The sequence below is a fragment of the Lepidochelys olivacea genome (assembly GCF_965140295.1).
Source record: "Lepidochelys olivacea isolate rLepOli2 genome assembly, chromosome: 6".
Taxonomy (NCBI): Eukaryota; Metazoa; Chordata; order Testudines; family Cheloniidae; genus Lepidochelys; species Lepidochelys olivacea.
The window spans coordinates 99009941-99032034 of record NC_140416.1 but is presented as its reverse complement, the minus strand read 5'-3'; the positions used below and the strand labels follow the sequence as shown (position 1 = coordinate 99032034).

General features: G+C 38.4%; 1 protein-coding gene across 5 annotated transcripts; it reads left to right on the top strand.

The window, feature by feature from the left end:
* The first annotated feature begins 600 nt into the window (after window positions 1–600).
* Window positions 601–21130, top strand: ATXN3 (ataxin 3). 5 transcript variants are annotated; one of them, XM_084631740.1, is made up of 12 exons: window positions 5536–5647; window positions 9616–9780; window positions 10331–10375; window positions 11863–11948; window positions 12437–12503; window positions 15574–15661; window positions 15957–16089; window positions 16753–16928; window positions 17544–17667; window positions 19554–19642; window positions 20323–20344; window positions 20526–20627. In XM_084631740.1, the coding sequence occupies exons 1-11, from the start codon at window positions 5552–5554 to the stop codon at window positions 20325–20327; spliced, it is 1074 nt and encodes a 357-aa protein (XP_084487866.1). In that variant the 5' UTR covers window positions 5536–5551; the 3' UTR covers window positions 20328–20344; window positions 20526–20627. The 5 variants fall into 5 exon arrangements, with proteins under 5 accessions (XP_084487868.1, XP_084487866.1, XP_084487865.1 ...); XM_084631742.1 differs by lacking the exons at window positions 5536–5647; window positions 20323–20344 and adding an exon at window positions 601–739 and having other exon boundaries at window positions 20526–21129; XM_084631739.1 differs by lacking the exon at window positions 20323–20344 and having other exon boundaries at window positions 10334–10375; window positions 20526–21130.
* The last annotated feature ends 964 nt before the right edge of the window (window positions 21131–22094 follow it).

Here is a 22094-nt window from a genome sequence, read left to right as displayed (position 1 = left end):
GGAACCATGTTTTTACACTTGATATACTTCGTTCCTAGTATTAAAAAAATATAAAGCCACTAAAAAGCGTAGTTTAGCTCTGCCAATTTAATTCCCCGTTCTCCATTTCCATTTTGAAGGACAATTTAATCATATGACTAATAAATATCCTGTTCAGAAATGTTTTTTCTAAAAAGTCTTGTTCCTAAGGAAAAAACGTACACAGTAAACAGAAAAACTATGTAAAAGGCACTCATTTAAAACTAGGGCTGTCAAGCAATTTAAAAAATTAATCACGATTATTCGCATTGTTAAACAACAATAGAATACCATTTATTTTAAGTATTTTTGGATGTTTACTACATTTTCAAATATATTAATTTCAGTTACAACACAGAATACAAAGTGTACAGTGCTCACTTATGTTTACTTTTTATTACAAATATTTGCACTGTAAAAATCAAAACAAAAAAAATTTTCAATTTACCTCATACAAGTACTGTAGTGCAATCTCTATATCCTGAAAGTTGAACTTATAAATGTAGAATTATGTTAAAAAAAAATTGCATTAAAAAATAAACCAGTGTAAAACTTTAGAGCCTACAAGTCCACTCAGTCATACTTCTTGGTCAGCCAATCACTCAGATAAACAAGGTTGGTTACAATTTGCAGGAGATAATGCTGCCTGCTTCTTCTTTACAGTGTCACCTGGAAGCGAGAACAGGCGTTCGCATGGCACTTTTGTAGCTGGCTTTGCAAGGTATTTACATGCCAGATGGGCTAAAGATTCATATGTCCCTTCATACTTCAACCACCATTCCAGAGGACATGTCATTGCTGATGATGGGTTCTGTTAGATAACAATCCAAAGCAGTACAGACTGGCACATGTTCATTTTCATCATCTGAGTCAGATGCCACCAGCAGAAGGTTGATTTTCTTTTTTGGTGGTTTGGATTCTGTAACTTCCGCATCAGAGTGTTGCTCTTTTAAGACTTCTGAAAACATGGTCCACACTTGGTCCCTCTCAGTTTTTTTTTTGTTTTTTTTTTTTAAATACTGGTTTAGTTATAACAAAGTGTGTGTGTTTGCCCTAAATCATTATAAAGTAGAGAGACCTGTTGGTCCTCTACCTTATTGTTCTCATGTACGTATTCTGAGCAGTTCAGAGGGTGTAGCCATGGCCTGGGCACAGGTGCTTTTGTCCTATGGCATGTTGCAAATTCTCGGTCTGGCTAGGTGTCTGCCATGCACCCAGCATAAAGTGGAGCAGCCTTTGGAACTACTGTAAGTTATGGAAACTTCCAGAAACCATTTATGGGCCATGCCGCAGGCTCTTCTTTGCACCAAGACCTGTGAGGGGTAGGGATGATGGGGCATTATGTTAGATGGTAAGTGGCTGGAGCCAGGGACTGGAGGATATTTGGTTCTGTGTTTCTACTGTGCCCAGCTCATCAGGATACTGGTCCGTGATGGGGCCTCCTCGGTGCTACAGCAATACAAATAATTAATAACTCTGTGTTCTTCAAGGAATTCCCTGTACTGGGGACATTTTTGGCTGTGCGGGAGGGGTTCCAGCTGCTTCCCAGACCTTTTATGATTATGGTGTGGTGTAAAGGTGCTTAAAACACAGCCTTGAATTCAGTCATGGAGTTTCACTGATTTTTCTCGCAGTGGTTGCTCTCCTGCAGAACATGAAAGGGTCTTTCATAAATCTTTCCATAAATCTGCATATTGATTCAATACCTCCCAGACTGGCTGCTGTGAAAAGCCTATGGTTTCTCCAACTGCTGCTGTTCCACAGTTCTCAATGGGTTTCAGTGAGTTTTGGTATCAGTATTAACTTACACCACGATCCTTGTGGTGTTGAATTTAGAATGATGTTATAGAGAGCAATGCAGGTGAGACTTTTTAGTCATTATGAAGTGGAGTCAGTACTTCCCACTTCTGTTTCTCCTAAATGATGACAGAGCAAGAATAGGACAGTAATCAGAATGTATTACCTCCCAGAAAGCCCATAATTTACCACAGATGAAGTTGTAGACTACTGGGACAGCTCAGCTGGAAAGAGGAAAACTCCAAATTTAAGCACCTAATGTTGGGGCATGCTCCTTTGGAAGACCTATTTTTCTGTACTCGAGAAATGTCATCCACCTAAACCAGGGGTGGGCAGACTACTGGCACCATGTCCCTGTGACCCTGGGGGGGGGGGGGGGGGCGGGGTTATTTTATATTTTATTTTATAAATGTCATTTTTAAATACTTAGAAAAAGGAAATTTAACATTCTTCGTGAAGCAGTAGTTAGTTTTAAGCATTACGCTTTATGATCTTTTTTATAGACATGAGCATATATCAAGCACATATTAATCATTATCAGTCCATAGGCTTCTGCCTGTTTGGTGTCCTCTTTCACCTTTCATTCTATACAAGTGTCCTAAAAGATTTTGATAAACATATAATAAACACAATTTAATAAGTATGCTATTATGTCAATTTATATGGTTTTCAGATAGATACATCCTAAGTTTAAAAAAAAAAAAGGGAAAAGGAAAAAAAGAAAAATTTAGTTTGTTTTAAATTTAAAATTTTCCTAAAAAATATCAATAAACGATTATCAGCCAAGAATAAGATATGTAATTACAAATGTATTTTAATTTCCTTATTGGTCAAAATGTCAAAGACTGCTAAACTAACCTTATTGTTTTTTCCTGCGATCTTTTTCATTTGCCTATTCAATATAAACTCTGTCCGGATCTCAGTCCTCCATCCAGCTGGTAACTCTTAATACACATCAGCATGTCCAGATGATCTACTTGTAAATGATTCCATAGTTTGTTTTTTAGAGTGTTCATTAAGCTAAAGCCATGCTCACAGTCTGCACTTAATGCTAGAAATGTTCCTCCAATATCCATCAACTTTGCAAGATCCTGAAACTGTTCGTTCTGTTGAGCAAACGTTGTCATATCTGGGAAACTTAAAACCAGTTGGTTTTTGATTCTTTCTGCTACTGAAAATTGGAGTCATTGTACTGACTGACTATAACAATCTCTTCAGCAAGAAAGTCTTTGTATTTTGAACAGAGGGATTTGACAGATGACGCTTTAAGAAATCCAACTTCCATACATCGTTCCATGTTCTTCCTGTTGAAAATTCTCCCGAAGCTCTGGTATCTCGACAATATACACAAGCCACTTTGTTGTCCTCATCATCTGTGAATATTTCACAAAGTTTAACAAGCATTACACTATGTGACTTCGGTGTAACCATCTCTATAGTCTCATCCAGTCATCTAGCTTCAAATGAAGTCACTGTTCTTTTACACGTTAGACCCGTAGGCTGTGACATTTTGGGATTGATTTTTTACCAGATTGGTTTATTTAAAATTAATACTTTTATTATATGGCTACTATTTCAATGCACTTAACAGTGTGACTCGACAAAAGGGCAAATGGGAGATCATTCACATCAAGATACTGGCAGTTTGTGCATAGCTCCGATCACATCTATGCATCTGCGGCAAAAAAACACGGGAAAATGGAGATATGTGGGTCCCCACGTCCCAATGTGGTCAAATTCCATATTTGAAATGCTGACGGGGAGGGGTACGATTCATTGCCCTCCTTTCCCTGCCCCCCCGCCCTTGGTGCCAGCTAGTAGAATCTGGCTGTGTTGATAGATGGCGGGCAAACAATGTCAAAAGTCACACGTAAATGATATTTCGGCCTGGCTCTGATGTAGTATTTCATTTTTTGTGTGTGTGGTGTTTTGGATCTGTGCGCATGCACACAGCTTAGAGGGAACAGTGGCTGCAGGGATGTGGTGCTGACCACTTTTGGGTGCGGTGCATGGCCAGGGCAGGCAGGGAGCCTACCTTAGTCCCCTGCTGTGTGCCACTGCCCCCCCCAGCGCTGCTCAAGCTGCTCCCGTACCCTTCCTGCACCCCAACCCCCTGCCCTCAGCCCCCTCCCACACTCTGCACCCCAACCCCTGCCCTGAGCCCCCTCCTGCACTCTGTGCCCTCTCTTATGCCCCAACCCTTTGCCCTGAGCCCCTTCCTGCACACCACGCCCCCTGCTGCACCAGCCCTACATTTGTGGCCCTGCATGCAATTTCCCCACATAGATGTGGTCCCCCCAGCCAAAAAGTTTGCCCACCCCGACCTAAACAATACTCTGATGGATTTGTAGCATAAATTACGTGCACTAGCCAGCAGTTCCTCCTAGGAGTGATCAGTTAATGGTGTTCAGGCCATACCCATCAGTTTGGTATCTGAGTGCCTTAGTGTTCAGATATTAGAGTGATGGGTGATTCAGATGATTTTGTCTTTGCTGTTCTTTGCTGATTCTTTCTCCCTTATCCTATTTATTGAGGATGAGCATGATCAGAATTTTTCTGTCCCAGTAAACTTTTTGGGACAGGAGCTGTACCTTCCTCACGTGTGGAAAGAGCCTAACATATTTCTGATGCTACCGCAATCTTAAAAATACCTCTTCCTCTTTCTTCTCTTTTCCCTTTTGCTCTGTTCTATCCCCATCCTCCTTCTGCTGGAGCTCCTCCCCTCCAATTTCTCTGTATTCTACTCTCCCCTCCCTCTTTTTCCTCCCTTGCTTTCAATACTCATTGCCTCTCACTGCCTTTCGGCAACTTCTTCATTTGCATCCTCCCTTAAATCGGTTGAAATGAATGAGTTTGTGGGAAGGAGATAGAGAAAGAGGTTTAGGTCAGCAGAGCAGAGAGCTGGTTCACTTAAAAAATAACAATCCTAGTCTTTGGTTTTTGCATGCCACCATTTGTACTGATAAAGGAGAGAGTAGGAAATGCACTTCATAATTCATACAGACTGGCATAGGGCATGCCTACAGCGGCAAACTTTTTTTCCACTTTATTTCCTTAAAATGCCCTGAAGCCAGCTGACAATTCTTCCATTCCATTAAATGGGCAGCTATGGGAAAGAGGATAATCTGCTTTGAAAGTGAATTAAATTAATTGCTGAGTTCCTGTAGAATAATATATGGGCATGGTGACAAAACTGTGGCTAACTAAGAATTCTCACCATGCTGAACAGGATGGATTTTGGAAGGGCCGGGCACCTGGAGGAATAGAACAGACCCTGCTGCTCGCAAAGCACAACCCTGCCCCCTTAAAATACTATGGAGGTGTGGGCTAATATCCATCTGCTACTGGCAATACAGGGCTTGTGACACACAGGGCGGAGGGTCTTAGGCACAACTCTAGCCAGTTCGTTACTGGGCAGACAGCTGAGACCCCATGGGTAATCAAGGGGTTGCAGTATGCTAACAAAGCTCTTCAGATCATAGCTCCGAGCTTGGGGCGGAGGCTCTGACTGCGGCGCCCAGCCCCCGCTTCCCCTGGGAGCCGACGGGGGCGCCCGCGCCAGCTATGCCAGCCCCGAAGCCGCTTCTGGCTCCTGGAACCCCCGCTCCGCAGGACTCAAGCGCAAGCATCGATGTTGTGATCACATGACTGTCAGGGAGCTGGAGAGGCCGCGGTTTATTGGGCGGGGTAAGATCACGTGGTGGGAAGAGGGCAAGGGGGTGCGCGGGCAGCTGCGATGATTGGCTGCTGTGGGGCTGGGATGTGGTCACGTGAGGTGGAGGCTGCTGCTGGCTCGGGACAAATAAACATGGAGGCCATCTTCCACGAGAGGGTGAGTGAGCGGTGAGGGGAGGGCGTGTTTACGGTTGAGCGGGGGGCTCGGAAGTGGGGGGAGGGCGCGGCAGAGAGCCAGCGGTTGGATGGGGGGATGGGTATTTCAGAGGCCTGGGTAGGGGTTGGGAGAGGAGAGGAAAGGAAAGGAAAAAGGGGTGGTAGCCTGTGGCGGGGAGGGGGTTGGCAGGTGGCAGCGGAGCGGCAGCCTGGGGCGCGGGAAGTGAAGGGAGTCGTAGCCCGTGGCTGGGAGCGGGGGTTGGTGAGTTTCCTCCATCCCGTGGATGACTCAGAGCAGAGTAGTACTTGGAACTGTCTTTTAAACACTCCCCAGAACAACCCCCTGACTAAATTCTCTTATCCAATTGATTTTGATGTTCTGTTGCCCCCTGCTATAGCATCTGAGTGTTGATAAGGTTCCTCTCAAGTGGAAGGGGGAGAGCCAGGTGACAATTCAACTAAATGACAGTTCAACTAAATATATCTTAGAAGAAATCTAGGCCCTTTTCAGAAGGGGAAACTGATTTTCAGGCAGTCTGCTGGCCTAACTTGCTAATAGTGAAGTCCCTAGCAGCTGAGTGGTTTCAAAAAATGGCTTGACAAATAAGTCTATAAAGCTTCAAAAGTGCTCACAAACAAGTATCAATATTACTTCCTTTTATAGAGCAACTTTTTGTCATGCTGAGTTTTATTTCTTGATTTTTTTCTTGGTCCTTTAAAGATAAATACAGAAATTATTTGATCCTGCAGAATGAAGTTTTTACTCTTTTGAGACAGGCAGCATGGCTTAAATGAGAAATGAGCATAAAGATGGGAAGCAGGAAATCTGAGCTCTATTCTTGACTTCTTCTACTGTCTTGCTGTGCCTTGCCTTATCACAAGCTCTCTCTGCCTCAGTTTCTGCATGTACAGAGTTGAGATTATGACACTTACTTCAAAGTGGGTGGTGTTAAAATTTATTTAATGTCTGTATAGTGCTTCCGAAAATGTAAAGCATCATATGAGTGCTAAATGTTTTGTTTCAGATTACAAGTACCTCTGCTACTCATGATTGCCTCCAAACTCCTAAACAATAATCTCTATATCACACCATCACATTCTAGTGTTTTGTTTATGTGCTTCCTGTAATTTAGTTTCTTTAACCATCTTTGTTATTAATAATAGTTTTTCAAATTGTCATTCTTAATAAACTTCCTTTTGTAAATGAAGGTTGCTCTAGTTACCAAGAGATACAGTAACTAAACCAAACTACTTCCTGTCTGACCTAGACTGCCATGTGTGGAAGGGGAATTTAAAAAACAAACAAAAAGCCCCAACATTTTTTGTTTTAAAATAAATTACTGTGGAAAGATGGCTTTATAGGATTGGAATGATAGAAGTAATTCTGCTGAAGATAGATTAAAGGGTGGAGTATAAATAAGAAGATCAAAGTTACATAATAAATGGCAATTATTGTGTAAGTGGTGTAAACTTCAAATATTTTACATCAGCCTGCAGTACAGGAAATGTGTTTACATATATAGAAACATACTTGCTCTTTAACAATTTAGTAGTTAGATTACTTAGGTAGAGGTAAAACATCTGGTTAGATATCTTAAGCAGTAAGCAACGTGTATTTTTATTCTGTTTTAATAATTATTTTCATAGATTCTGAATCCAGAATTGTGATAATCTAGTCTGACCTCCTGTCTAGAACAAGCCATAGAACTTCCCCAAAATAATTCCTGGAATTTATCTGTTGGGATATTTTTCTATTTTGATTTAAAAATTGACAATGATGGAGGGTCTACCACAATCCTTGTTGAATTGTTCCAATGGTTAATTACTGTCGGCATTAAAATGTATCCTTTATTTTTGGTCTGAACTTGTGTAGGTTCAATTTCCAGTCATTGGATTGTGTCATACCTTTGTTTGCTAGACTGAAGAGCCCATTATTAAATGTTTGTTCCTCATATAGGTACTTATAGACCAGGAATCTCAAACTCAAATCACCACCAGGGCCACATGAGGACTAGTATATTGGCTCAAGGGCCACATCACTGACACCCCTCCCCGTGCTCCCCCCGGCCCTGCCCCCACTCCACCCCTTCCATGAGGCCCTGCCTCTGCCCCACCTCTTCCCACTCCTTCCCTGCCCCTATTCCAACCTCTTCCCCAAATCTCCCCTCTTCTCCACCTCCCCTGAGCGTGCGGGTCCCTGCTCCTCCCTCTTCCCTCCTGGAAAACGCTAAGCGTCGCCAAACAGCTGTTTGGCGGTGGGACGTACCTGGAGGTAGGCAGAGGAGCAGGGACGTGGCGTGCGGGGGTGGGAGGGGAGGCAGCGGGGGAGGGAAGCTTGGCAGCCGCAGGAAATAACTCGGTGGAGAGGGGAGCTTGGTGGGACGCAGCAAATAACTCCGCGAGCTGCGTGTTTGAGATTCCTGTTATAGACTGTGAGCAAGTCATTCCTTAACCTTCTCTTTGTTAAGATAAATAGATTGAGCTCCTTGAGTCTGTCACCATAAGGCATGTTTTCTAATCCTTTACACATTCTCATGGCTCTTCTCTGGACTCTTTCCAATTAATCAACCCCCTTCTTGAATTGTGAACATCAGAACTGGACATAGTATTCCAGCAGTGGTTGTGCTAGAGCCAACTACAGAGATAAAATGACCTCTCTATTACTACTCTAGATTCCCCTGTTTATGCATCCCAGGATCTCATTAGCTCTTTTGGCCACATCCTCCCCTTGAAAGCTCATGTTCAGCTGATTATGCACCATGACACCCAAATCTTTTTTAGTCACTGCTTTGCAGGATAGTGTCCCCTATCCTACAAATATGGCCTACATTCTTTGTTCCCAGATGTGTGCATTTACATTTAGCCATATTAAAATGCATATTGTTTGCTTGTGGCGAGTTTACCAAGTGATGTAAATTACTCTGAATCAGTGACCTGTTCTCTTCACTATTTACCATGCCCTCAATTTTAATTACCTTCACCGGGGAAAAATGTGAACAAGTGTGTATGTGACATCATTTCAAATAAAGATCTACATTTCAGTTCACTGGTAGTGCCCCCATTTCCTACCAAAGTAGTCAGAATGCTGCGTAGGTATTTATAGTTAAAGTACTTTAATACACATGCGTCAAATTCTTAACCATAAAATCAAGCGTGAAAAGAAAATAATATAATTTTAAAAGGTAGGTAAGGCTACCTTTTCAGATAGGTCTAAGTGGGGCAAGCTCCATGCCTAAGGAGCCACTACTGTAAAAGACAGGAAGTTCTGCTCTAGGGTAAAATGTTGAAAGCTTTAATAAATGAATGGCCAGAGCACAAATGTATGTCAGGACAAGGTTGAATGAGGAGGCTTCTAATTATGAAAGAATGCTATGTCTCCATATTTAAGGTTAAAGCTATTTTCAGTTATAAATTATGAGCCTAATTTTCTTTTCTCCCTCTGCTTGGCCCTCAATTTACCCTTAATGTCACCAAAGAAAAACCTCAGTACACCTGAAAGATGGGGGAAGCGACATAGGGGCACATGGCACTGTTGTGGAGGGAAAAGAAGAGGGAGACTTACATGGCACAAGTGCATCTGGTATGGAGAATGAAAGAGTCACGTGTGGAGGCTCCTTGGGAGAGAATGAAGTCTGTAGCTGCTGTGGTTTGCAAGAATAGCTGGAGTCCCTCGGTGTCTTTATCAGTCTGCAGAGACTTCTGTCACTGGCCAATTCTTAAATTACCTTCTAAATTAAAAGTAAACTCATCAACTAAAAATGTTTACATATCTTGTGAAATAACCCGGGGTTTGTATGCATGTGTCAGAGATGGTCTTTTTGGTATTCTAAAGCCAGACAAGTAATACACTGTAGGAAAGCTTTGCGGGTAAATATACTCCCTTGGTAAACATAGATGATTGAAGCAATGAAGATGTAACCAAACATTAAAACAATTCTTATATATATTTTTGATCCTTTACAATTTTAGCAAGAAGGCTCATTGTGCGCTCAGCACTGTCTGAATAACTTACTACAAGGGGAATATTTTAGCCCTGTGGAGTTATCTTCTATTGCACAGCAGCTAGATGAGGAAGAGAGAATAAGAATGGCAGAGGGAGGAGTTTCTAGTGAAGAGTACAGAACGTTTTTACAGGTAACAATCATTTTAACCTTATTTGCTTGACATCTGTTCGGTTTCTTGAAACATAATTTTTGTTTTACATATTTGTCATTCTTGCTTTGTTATGGAAGTTCCATTTTCAGGTGATAATGCTTTTCAATTTTGTAGTCTTTTTCATATAAGTATGTCAAATTGGCATTTAAAAACATTAATTCACTTCTAAAGCATCACAACACTTCTATGAGAAATATATTATCCCCATCTTACAGGCATGGAGAGAAGGATGTGGGATTTGCCTAAGGTCGTACAATAAGCCAGTGGCGCAGCTGGGAAAAGAATACAGAAATTCCAGTGTCCAGTCTTTGTTCTGAGTGCTAGGTATTGCTAATATAAAGGCTTGAGTTTTTTCACTAAAAGTGTATTTTGGGCAGGGCAAACAGTCTTTTTTCGAAATGGGTGTACAGAGTCTCTGCTGTAGGTGTACATGATTGTATTTATTTTAACACTTGATGTCTCATAAGCCTTTTTAGAAGTGTGAACTGATTACAATTTTTCTTTTTCTCCTCCACCCCACATTGAACAGCAGCCTTCTGGAAATATGGATGACAGTGGCTACTTCTCCATTCAAGTAAGCATGACTCTGTGGTCAGAACAATTTCTTACAACCAGTGCAGTTGCATTATATATATATATATTTTCTTCAAAAGAATTTTGATAACATTTAGTAATTCTTCTCCAATTTCTAGTGTGTAGGATTAATGCAGGAGAGTTCTGGCTTTCTAGAGCATTGGGTTTAAATTATGGTCTATAGAGGCCTTCCCGGTGATTACAGGGTCCATGAGAGAATCCTTCTCTTACAAAGTGATCTGCACAATGAAAAAGTTGCAGAATCTGTGTTCCAAAGGCTTTATTCCACACTTCTGAAACTTTAGAGCTATTTGGAAAAAAGTTTATTTTTAAAAAGGGAACTTACCTAACATGTAATTAATCTTTTAAATACCTGTAATAGAACCAAAAACCCCATAAAAACCCCAGACTTGTAGCTTTTACCTATACTGGATCCCTAGGTCATGCTCTGTACCTTTTGTTTCTCTTCTTGTGGCCCCCATGTATGTTGGTCAGTTTTTCTTTCCATACTTTCATGTAAGCTTCTGGTCATATTACTCTGTTTTGTAGATGCACAGGGCTCTCTTTTTATTTGCTCATTTTACTTCCCAGTCTCATTTCTGAAATATATTTTCTGCCATTGCCAGTATGGCAATTTCTTACTTCCTAATTGTGCTGCAGTGACCTTGAAGCTGATAAAAATTGCTTCCTACTTTGTTTCTACTTTCTTGCCCTACCATCTCTTTGCTCACTTGCTGCACTATTGACTGGCTGAGGTGAGGATGAATTGTTAATCTCCCCAAACCTTTGTCCCAAACAGCTTTAAGTGAGTAGTGTTAGGAGGTTTGATTCCATCCATAAATTTCAAACGTACTGAATAATGTTTAAAATGAGTTAGAACTTTAGCAAATATTAGGGAGATGCCTAGTTGGAAGTCTAGGATTTTTAGTAAGCCTTGATGCTCAGGTCTACACAAGTTGTAATGGAGTCAGGGACCTTGTTGCAACATGATTCTAGTTTGTAGTGTAGCAAAGTTAACCTATTTGAGTTAAAAGCCTTAGTAAACATGTCTTCAAAAAAGATGAGAACAGATGATCCCTAAATATGTTAACAGTAGCCCTAATATTGTTTCTTATGTTATCTTAATGGCTGAAAAATGCCAAATGGTTTTAATAACATAGTTTTGAGGGTGAAAATAAGAAGGTAATACGCATACAGCTGGATATAAGGCTATAACATAATCAAGGAGTTGCGCTTTGCGAGAATCTCTCTGTCAAACTAGTTTTGTAATTCATCTTTGTTGTATATGCTATCTATGTTGTGTGGTGATCATAGATTCATGAAGGTTGCATTTTGAATATTATGATCCCGAGTTTTCCTTTTTATATCAACTTTTTAAAAGCACAGCTTTATGAAAACAATATAATTGTTCATAGTGGTTAAAATGGTTGCATTGCTTAAATTTGGAGTTGACTGGTTTGTCTCATGAAAAGTACTATTTTTTGACAGGTTATAAGCAATGCCTTGAAAGTTTGGGGTTTAGAACTAATCCTCTTCAACAGCCCAGAGTATCAGAGGCTCGGGATCGACCCTATGTAAGACTTTCTTTTTAGCACCCTGCTTTCATTTTACAGAAAAGTAACGCTGAAAATCTGTGATTACTAAGTTTCTTTTAAAATTGCTATTTCAAGCTCTGTTACATTTTGATGTTTCCTGTTTTATCCCCTCAGCCTTTTATTTTTCATATTTTGGGGATTAATATGATCTGTCCTCTGAGCCTTCATGACATCTCAGTATCTGTGGCATCACAGTATGCTGATTGAGTTGCATGTGATGTCATATATGCTTTATGAAATTACCAGGTTTATATAGACTTCAGTACATAGTTAAAAAGAACACTTTAAAATATTACGAATTATAATAAGAGCAATTTAAACACTCTGTAGCATCAGTAGTTGCATTGTATTGCCAAAATATTGTCATTTATTTATAAATTAGTAATAACAAAGAATTTAAAATTTAGTATGAGCTCCAATATTAGAGAATTTAATTTTATGTATACCTTGTGTTTTTCTTTTTACAGAAATGAAAGATCATTTATTTGTAATTATAAGGAACACTGGTTTACAGTTCGAAAGTTAGGAAAACAGGTGACCTTGTCTTTTTTTATTTAAAAGTTGACTTCAGAACGGGGGTGGAAAGAATGGTTGCAATGAGGCCATGTGCTAGCCTTTCATCTTTTGAAGATCTGGGTTGAAATTTGTTTTAGACTATCCCAAATAAATAGTTTGGATAAATGCTTATTTATATCATAATGCTGCTAGGCAGCTTGGCATGAATATTGGCCTAAGGAAGGACTCTGGATCAGATCCCCTAAGAATCTGCATGCTGTCATAGGAAGCAAGAGCTGCAGCTCTAGTTACAGCTCTATGTGACTTCACTACATGTTTGTCAGAAAAGAGAAGACTTAATATAACAAACAGCCAGAAAATCATACTTCTGAAAAAAGTTTGAGGTCATCTTTATACATTATAAAGAGGTAGTGAGGGTCAGATTTTTTTTGTATTTGCTGCATTACACAATACGATTACACTGGCATTGTTGACACTGTAAAAATAAATTGCAGGTAGTTTCTGTGCATCTAAAATGGCTAGTCGGTCTATGGGAAATGTGATTAACACATTAGACCTTTGAATATTTATGTTTGCCAACATTGGAGAGGTATTAGTAGGGATTGTAGTGGGGAAAAGTAGAAACAGCTTTTAACTCTGTAGGGCTTAGGAGAGCTTTTAGGAGGGATGAATAGTAAAATAGATTGCTAAAAATAAGGGATGGTGCGTGTGTATGAAGTGTTCATAACCAAACAGCCAGATAGATCAGAAAAAGTTGGGTCTTTTTAACACACAGAGAGAGAATGCCAATCAAAGTTGTCCCTTTCTAGATGACATTCTATAATTTTTCATATTACTAAACTACATTTTTAAAATCTATAAAACACTCCTGAAGTAAGCTTTGTGAAAACATCTACAATAATGGAAAGGAGCTCACATAGCCACGAATAAGGTTTTTGGAATCTGCCGCCATGCTGAGATGAGAAAAAATGAGTAATCTTTTTGTAGATGAAACTAACCATGCCACTGCCCTTAATATGACACTGAAGCTTTTTATTTTCTACTGAAAAGGCTCATTGAATGCACACAACATTCCAGATAAAGCTTCTTTGTTAAGAAATTAAAACTCAGAATGGTTTGGCTGCAAGTGATACCTTATACTAGTGATGATTTTTCAGGCCAATACAAATTTCAAAAATGCACTTATATTGTGGTTTACTTCAAGTGGAAATGACATCTGGCGTAAATGGGGAATACATTACAGTCTTTACATTCGGGATTAGTTTAAAAAGAATTATGTTAACTTTGTAAGCATTTTTTCATGTTTTATATCGAAGGAGCATTAGGGTTCACTTTAAAACTATTGTCTGCTGGGGAGAGCATTCCAGGCTAAATGTGTATGTGTAGTTCAGATTTTTTTGGTAAGCTGCTATTTCTGTCACTGACTTTTTTGTTTTGTTTTTTATTTGGGTTTAATACTTTTTTTTTTTTTAGGTGTTACATAGTTTATAATCACAATAAAGCACTTCTTGGTGTCTAGTCAGAGAGTAATATAGAAGGAGGATTCATTTTAATAGTTAATAATCCATCCCTAGACAAAATAGATTAGCTCAGTGAAGCTAATGCTTCAATTAATTTGAGTCTTTCCTCTCTAGTATTCGTTATACTATAAAGTAAAATTATTCTCTCTAAAAGGATTTTTGCTCACTCCCCATTTTAAAAGCCCAACACTCATGTACATATATCAATACCTTACCTTTTTATCTCTGCCCCACACCCCTGGCCCACACACCATTTGGGATTTTTATTTAAAAAAAGAGGAAATTTTGTGAAGTGGATGGGGTAGAATGTTGGCAGTATGATATGGATGACTCCATGACTTCTTGATGACTCCATTCCTGATGAACAGTAATCAAGACCCCAGTCCTGCTAACACATATATGTTCTACTTCAAGGACACGAGGAGTCCACAGATTTCATTTAAATGTGTTTAAAATGTTGCAGGATTGGGCCCAAAAGTATTGGTGGTTCAGTAGCATCTGAAATGAATTAATAGTCTCATTCTAGCTATCAATGGACATTAAACTCTATCACAGAGAATGTACTTCTATATTAATTACTACTCTTGTTGACAGTTTCAGCAGATTGGCCAAGAATTGTATGGAATGGAAACTGAATTCTCTTGCCATCTGGAGTGGTTCTGGAAGGTCATGATTTTAACATAATGGAAGGGTGTTGTGAAGAATTTTTCTTCAGGCACTTGCATTTATTCAAGATAGTGTCAAGAGATATGTCTGATAGTTTTAATGGCCCCTGTAATATCCATATCTCCCCAAATTGGATACACTTTCAGTCATTACCAGAATTACTATTGATGACTAATTGGACTTTTGGAGTTGTGTGTGTGTGCGGTGATTTATACAGACACATCTTTACATCCTGTCTCACCTCCTCCTAATATAGGCTGTGTTTGTGACATAAATAATAAAAACATTCCAAGTGAAGTTGGTTGATATAATTATCTTTAAAATACATGTAGCTAAACCAGTTACGTATGATTAAAGCAGTCTTTTTTATAGTATCTGCAATTAAAGGCAGCACTGTTATGCATATTCTTAACAGAAAATACTCAGCTGTTTCTTCAGCCATCCCTTTAAATAGGAATTCTGTCCACCCTCCACTAAAAATATAAATCTATGGTGAAGTGACAGAAGGGAAAAAATCCTCAGTGTATCAAATGACAATCTCCAAGAACAAACCATTCTGCATACCAGAATAAACAGTATCATAAAGTAACAGCAGAAGCCATGACATAAAAATTGTTCAACTTTCTCCCCTTTAAACTCTCCTGATATTCGTAGGGAGGGAGCCTGAAGTTACATAAATTTCCCCGTAAAGTTTCAGAGTTTGTGTCAGCTGAGGACTGTTTGAAGGGTGGCAGGTAGCAATACTTATGTTGTTGTGCTTTTGTGCTTGAAAGGAATTTTTGATATTTCCCATGATTAGTTTACAAATCGGATATTTCATCATGGAAATTGACCAGAGTGCCCAAAAATAAATTCCATGCCAATTTTTTTCTCTCAAATCTTTTTTTGTTTTTAAATTACAGTGGTTTAACTTGAACTCTCTCCTGATGGGTCCAGAACTAATATCAGATACATACCTTGCACTTTTCTTGGCTCAGTTACAACAGGAAGGTAATACTAGTTTGCAAATGTTAAACCTCATTGCTTGAAAGCACATGATTAAAATCAGATAATTAACCTTTATTTATAAGAGTGTTTGTATCCAGTCTTTCTACATTAGTTTTGTGACTGAATCAGTGAAATAACTATACAATCCTTGTAATGAAAGGCAAATTCTAATATTGAATGTCTGTATTATATTGCTGGTAATAAAGTGCATCTTTTTTTATTTCATTGTATATTTAGTTGGGGGTATTTAATAATCCACACACCTTATACTTAGTATTTTTGCTTTTATTATTCCCAGGTTATTCTATATTTGTTGTAAAGGGTGACCTGCCAGATTGTGAGGCCGACCAACTATTGCAAATGATTCAGGTACAGCAGATGCAGCGACCAAAACTGATTGGGGAAGAGCCTGCACAATCAAGAGATGAAAGGTAAGGTAAATAAAGATTTATTTTTAATCGTGTTGAACATGATTTTTTTTAGCGACTGATGCCTACAACCAAGGCACTTATTTCTAAGTAAACTTACAAAGTAGTATTAGATACCTCTAATTCATTATGTATACTATTATAATTTCACCAAGTTGTAAAGCTGCTATATTTTACAAAATGAATCCTTAAATGTTTCCAAATCTTAAAACATTTTAAAATACTCTAGTCAGCCTGGTATAGTTTTGTTGCATTTAATCATGGTTAAATTTTATTGCTTTTAAAGAGATTTAAGAGAGCTTTAAATTTGCAAAGGAATTACTTCATAAATGTTCCTTTCTCTTGGTATACAGGTTAACTTCCATGGCTCTGCAATAGGTAAAAACAGAGATCTTGTGGGGCAATATAGCCACAGTTGATAGAGCATGGGACTGGGAACCACAAACTTCTGAGTTCTGCCCTTCACTGTGACACTGACTAGCACTGTGATTATGGACAAATCACTTAATTTCTTTTGTACTTCTGTTTTTCATTTGTAAAATGGGGAAAATATTTAACTACCTCAGAGGTGTGTTGTGAAGATAAGACTGTTCTTACAGTACCCTGAAAATGCAGAGCTAAATCAATGCAAAATATTATTCTTTTTTTTTCTTTTTTTTTTTGCAGGGTGCAAAAAACTGACCTGGAACAAGCTTTAGACATTAACCATCCCTTTGATGGAACAGGCATGTTAGATGAAGATGAGGAGAATTTCCAAAGAGCCCTTGCTCTAAGTAGACAGGAAATTGATATGGAAGATGAAGAAGCTGATCTTCGTAGAGCCATTCAACTTAGTATGCAAGGTAAAAGACTTACTTAAAAAGAATCTACAATATTTATCCAGTGATCACTTGACTAGTTGAGTTCTTGTGAAAGGTGAAATCCGACAGCTGAAATCTTTTCATAGGGTCAAGTACAGTAGCTGTTTTCCCTGCAAATGTATCTCAGCCCCCCTGGACAGGCCTTCTGGAAAGTCTGTATCCTAGGCATGAAGGGATACTTAAGTGTGAACTTTGGTCCTTTCCTTGTGACTCTTTAAAAATGTTGTCAGTTATGATGTGAATAGTTGATCACTAGGAAGTATACTGAAAGTTCATCTTATTCACATAGACATCTAAATAACGATTAGATAATATTGATTTTTAGGTTGGCTACTGCCTTGAGTAGATTTGAACCATTAATCTTCAGGGGAAGTTCTTTGTTCCCCAGTCCCCTGAGCCATTCACTCCTTGCCAGATCTATTGTTTCAAGACTTTTGTCTGTAGTAATAGAGATTAGATTTTTGTATATGATGATCATGTTATAAACAATTATTTTTTTCTTCGAGATTTGGAGAGGTAATTTTAGCTACGTTACATTTGTTAGTTTAAAATTTCCCATCTTAATTGGTGTAATGAAATGCCATGTTCTAACTTTAGGAGGCCATCGAAGTGAGTTTTCAGACTGTGTATCGCAGAATATACCACATTCATCTGGTACAAGTCAGTCTGAATCTCTTTCTTCAGAAGAGCTGCGAAGGAGAAGACAGACATATTTTGAAAAGTAAAGTATCTGGTGGAAAACTAAATTTGCTTATTGAAGTAATTATATCTTAGGATAGTATAATATTCTTTCACACGAGGTCAGATTTAGCTTTATTTAGCTTTTTTTTTTTAAATGGCCTTTTTAGCACTGTATTCTGGAAATCCTGTAGCTTCTAATTAGTTCCTTGAGATACCAGTTAGGAGAAGATTGCTTGCTTGCTTGCTTGCCAGTAAGGTAAAGGTCCAGCTACGTGAATGCACGTGCACACATAGGTACTAAGATACTATTTTACATGAAGTCTTAGGAGTATTGTTATAAATAACACTAATTATTTTATAGAGGGTATGTGTCCTTCTATTGAGCCTTGCTTCTGGGGTATTGAGGACTGTATCATGTGATAGTGCTCTTCATGATTTAATGAGTGTGTTGTTTTTTTCGTGGAGTGCACTATCAATATTTAGTGGGGGTATGTGCCTGAGAGGTGAGATATAAATGCAGGGAGTCACATAATTTTCATCTATTGAGTCCTTCACCCTCTGAACAAAAGGTTGGGCAGATCTTGTTCTCTGCTAACCACAGAGATGAGCAAGTAGATTCTTAATACCAATTCAGTTTCTGCTTCAGAACTATAAACCAGTTCCATCTCTTCTGTTGTTATTATTGCTTTTTCTTCTCTCAGTCTTGATCTTCTAGTGAGGAAGGAGAGGGGAACCAGAAGGAAAAGTGAAGTAGTAAGGCGATGAGACTGCCAGACATTTGAATTGAAGGGATTTGGGTGCAAAGGCATATGATGGTGCCTAACACCGTCCAAATATTTCTCACTCATTGGCTTTCCATAGAATGAAAAATGACTTTTTTGCAAAGGGGAGCAGTCAGAACAGGACTTTAGAAAAAGAGACGATAAAGGCAAGATGAGGAGCTTTAAATGGAGACTGAATTTAAATTTGGACCTATATGTAAATTTTGGCGTGGGGGGAACAGATGTAAAGCATCAGATCCAGGGAAATGTTTCACACTTTTTTTTTTTAATCCAATAAAAACAGTTGTTTTTAACAGCTAAATATTTTCCTGCAAATACCCTAACAGTAAGGAATGGCAAGTGAAACTGATAATAATTGAAAAATATCAAAGCTGATATAAATGTTAAAATTAAATAGTATAAATTGTGACTTTCTCTGGTATTTTAAAGTTCTTTGTCTTTTAATGTATGGTATAAGAGAGACAAAGTGGGTGGGTTAATATATTTTATTGAACCAACTTCCATTGGTGACAGAGACAAGCTTTCGAGCTTACACTGTGCTCGAAAGCATCTCTCTTTCACCAACAGAAGTTGGTCCAATAAGATATTACCCCCCCACACCTTGTCTTTCTCATATCATGGGACTGACACAGCTACAACAACCCTGCATATAGGATTGCCAGCTTTAGTTGGATGAATTCCTGGAGGTTTCATCACGTGGCATTCTCTTTAATTAAAGACTAATCTTTCATTCCTGGAGACTCCAGGACAATCCTGGACAGTTGGCCACGCTATACAATGTATGATGTTGAACATAGGTAAAGAACCTCTAAGCTCCCTTTTTCATAATTCTGACTACCCACCATGGTTCCTTAAAGTTGATAGTAGCTAGCTATCTATTTTCTGCCCCCCCCTCCTTTTTTTGTGGAACAAATTATTTGCAGGGATCAGAATATAGTGAAGTGAGTGCCTAATATAAAACCCAGAGGTTCTGGATTATCTCACGGTCAGCTTTGTGTTTGCTAATATTTTCTTAACTAAAGTATAAATGTGGTAACTTGAAGTCTACCAGATACTAGGAACTTAGAAGTTTGTCTAGTTTATACTATGTTTTTCCTGCTAGTTTTGTTTTTTTCATTAATTTAAACTATTATGGTAATTTCAGACAGCAGCAACAGTCACAGCAGCAAGGCCAGACCCCAGATATACATGATAAGCCAACTACAAGTTCAAATGCACTAGGAACAGACCCAGGTATTGTTTTATTCAACCTACGGTTTTAAACACAGATGTTAATCTAGATTTTTCCCCTGGTGGGTTCTCTCTTTGCTGAGAAGAGTTCCCCAATTTTCCTTGCCTTTAACTCCCCTAACAACTGCCCTTGGGGCTGCATGACATACCCACTATTTTTCTTGCTGGGGAGGATACAATAGGGCTCTTAGAGAGCCAGTTCTGCTATGTTAGCCGAAAGGGTCACTCTTGAGTGATATGAGATCACCTGTCCCACAGTAGTGTATTGTATTACCTGCACACTGCTCTCAGCCCTTGTTGCCTAAGAATGTAGAGATAGTGATTGAATGTAGCTCTCTCCTTCTTGGGAGTGCACAGCTCTGCTATTAGATCAGACAGGTTCTAGTTTTACTTTCTTTTGTTTGTTTCTAGTTGAATATAGTATGGTAGCTCTTGGTGTAGGTGTATGCAGCACTTCTTATTACCAACAATAGGATGCATGCTGAAAAATAAATCTGTCTCTAAATGTCTAGTCTCAAGTTTTATAAAAAGTACATTAGGCTGGATCAGAGACATTTATTATTTTTAATTATGTGTGGAAACATGTTAACGTAATTGAGAGAGAAAATAAATCTGTAAACATTACTAATGTTAAATATCAAAGATCTAAAATTAATTATACATTATTTCATATCTTTTTATAGAATGATTACAGTGCATTGAAAAGTAAGTCTGAAATGATCATTTGATAATAGAAAACAAAAAAGCAAAAGACATCTGAAAAAACATGGAATGATAAACAAATAGAAACGAGGCAAGAAGTGATATGAAAAATGTTTACTTTTTTATAGCTGCATTCCAGAAGTAATTAGACATAAATATTTTGTGTATGTTTGGCTTCTGGCAGGAGGCGATATGAGTGAAGAAGACATGCTTCAAGCAGCCATGAATATGTCCTTGGAAACTGTTAGGAACTGCCTGAATACAGAAGAAAAGAAATGACAAAATAATGTTTTTTCTTTTGTCAGAACACTCAATCTCCATTATAAGATTCTTGTGTGGATGCTGTACAAGCCGGGTTCATTTCAGAGACAGGATATTACCACAGATGAAAAGAAGGGGGTCAGAGTTAAAAGGGGATCTGAAAATAACAAAAAGATTGGACCAATTTGGAAATTATGGCCCTGATGCTGCAAAACACTTCAACACGTACATAACTTTGCTCCGGTGAGTAGTTTCATTGACTTCAGGAGGATAACTGAAGTGAGCAAAGTTAAGTGCCTTGTAGGTTCAGGGCCTGTGTGTTGGATGCCCCAAATAAGGGGCAAGTATAATTTACCTTCCTTTCTTATTAAATGTCAGCTGCTTGGAGAATTCAGCACAAAATCACTAAATTAGTGCAGTTTTCTTATCAGTGAACTCAGATACCATTCCATAATAATTTTAAAAATAAATACAAAAAAGTTAGGCTCTTAAATCATTAATAGAAAATATGGACAAATTTTAAAACCAGTAAGCACATTTTAAAATTTTAATCTTTTACCGTCTAGAACCTGAGTTCATGGTTCTATGTTTCTCCTGCAACAATTGATGGTGTTTCACTTCCCAGAACTTAGAACAGAGCTTTCTGTTCTGCTGTTTTGTGTGCTTGTGATAGGATCATTTCTGCAAAAGAAACACAAAACCATGAGGTCTTGGCATTTCAAAATAAAAATATTCAATATATTTGTATTTAACTTGAGTAGCATTATATCTTAATGATTTAAGATCTTTTACCTTTTTTGTACTTGCAGTATCTTTAGCATTATTTGAAAATCATCGTTAAAGGAAGGTTCATGTCAAAGATTTCTCCAGTTTTCTTACTTCAGGTCAGATGATTTGGCACCCTCTTCATGCTCTTTCCACTGAATGCTGAAGATGGCTTTACTGGTGATGGTATTTCTTTCTGTGAGTGAGACATAACATGTTGCCAGTTAGGCTAAACAGTTTCTTCTTGTCTTTACTTCTCCTGTTTTGTCTTCTGTTTTTTCTCTTTGAGTTCCTCCCCTTACCTTGGCCTCTCACCGTTTCTTTTTTCACACTACTAGTAAGAACAGCTATCTCTTCCCTGGTTAGTTAGTTCACCAAGCTGTGTTCAGAGTGGGGGAAAGGAGGGTGAGAGATTTAGATGCCATAATTTCAGTGCCACGTATCTAAGGTGCATTTCTGCAATCTGAAATGACCCCTGTGTAAGTAGCTTTGTTAAGATTGACTGTTTGTTTGTATGTGCGCGCATGTTTTTTCTCAAATGCTTTTTACAAATATCTTCTATTTTGTCAGAATTTTACAACTTTTTTCAGGAATGGCCTTCATTCATGCACCTTACAATTTGTTTATCATGTTGTTTCTGTTACTGAGAAAAATAGGGAGCAAAGTATGCAAGCTAGCTTGTTCAATCAGTTATAAGACTTACTCTTTGATACTCAAGATGAATGTG

Excerpts from the sequence above, each read along its gene's own strand:
- ATXN3 (XM_084631738.1), top strand. The coding sequence starts at position 5,552 with ATGATTGGCTGCTGTGGGGCTGGGATGTGGTCACGTGAGGTGGAGGCT. Across the intron at positions 15,662-15,956 it reads GGCTCAGTTACAACAGGAAG|GTTATTCTATATTTGTTGTA; the intron begins GTAATACTAGTT and ends TATTATTCCCAG. Across the intron at positions 16,090-16,752 it reads GCACAATCAAGAGATGAAAG|GGTGCAAAAAACTGACCTGG; the intron begins GTAAGGTAAATA and ends TTTTTTTTGCAG.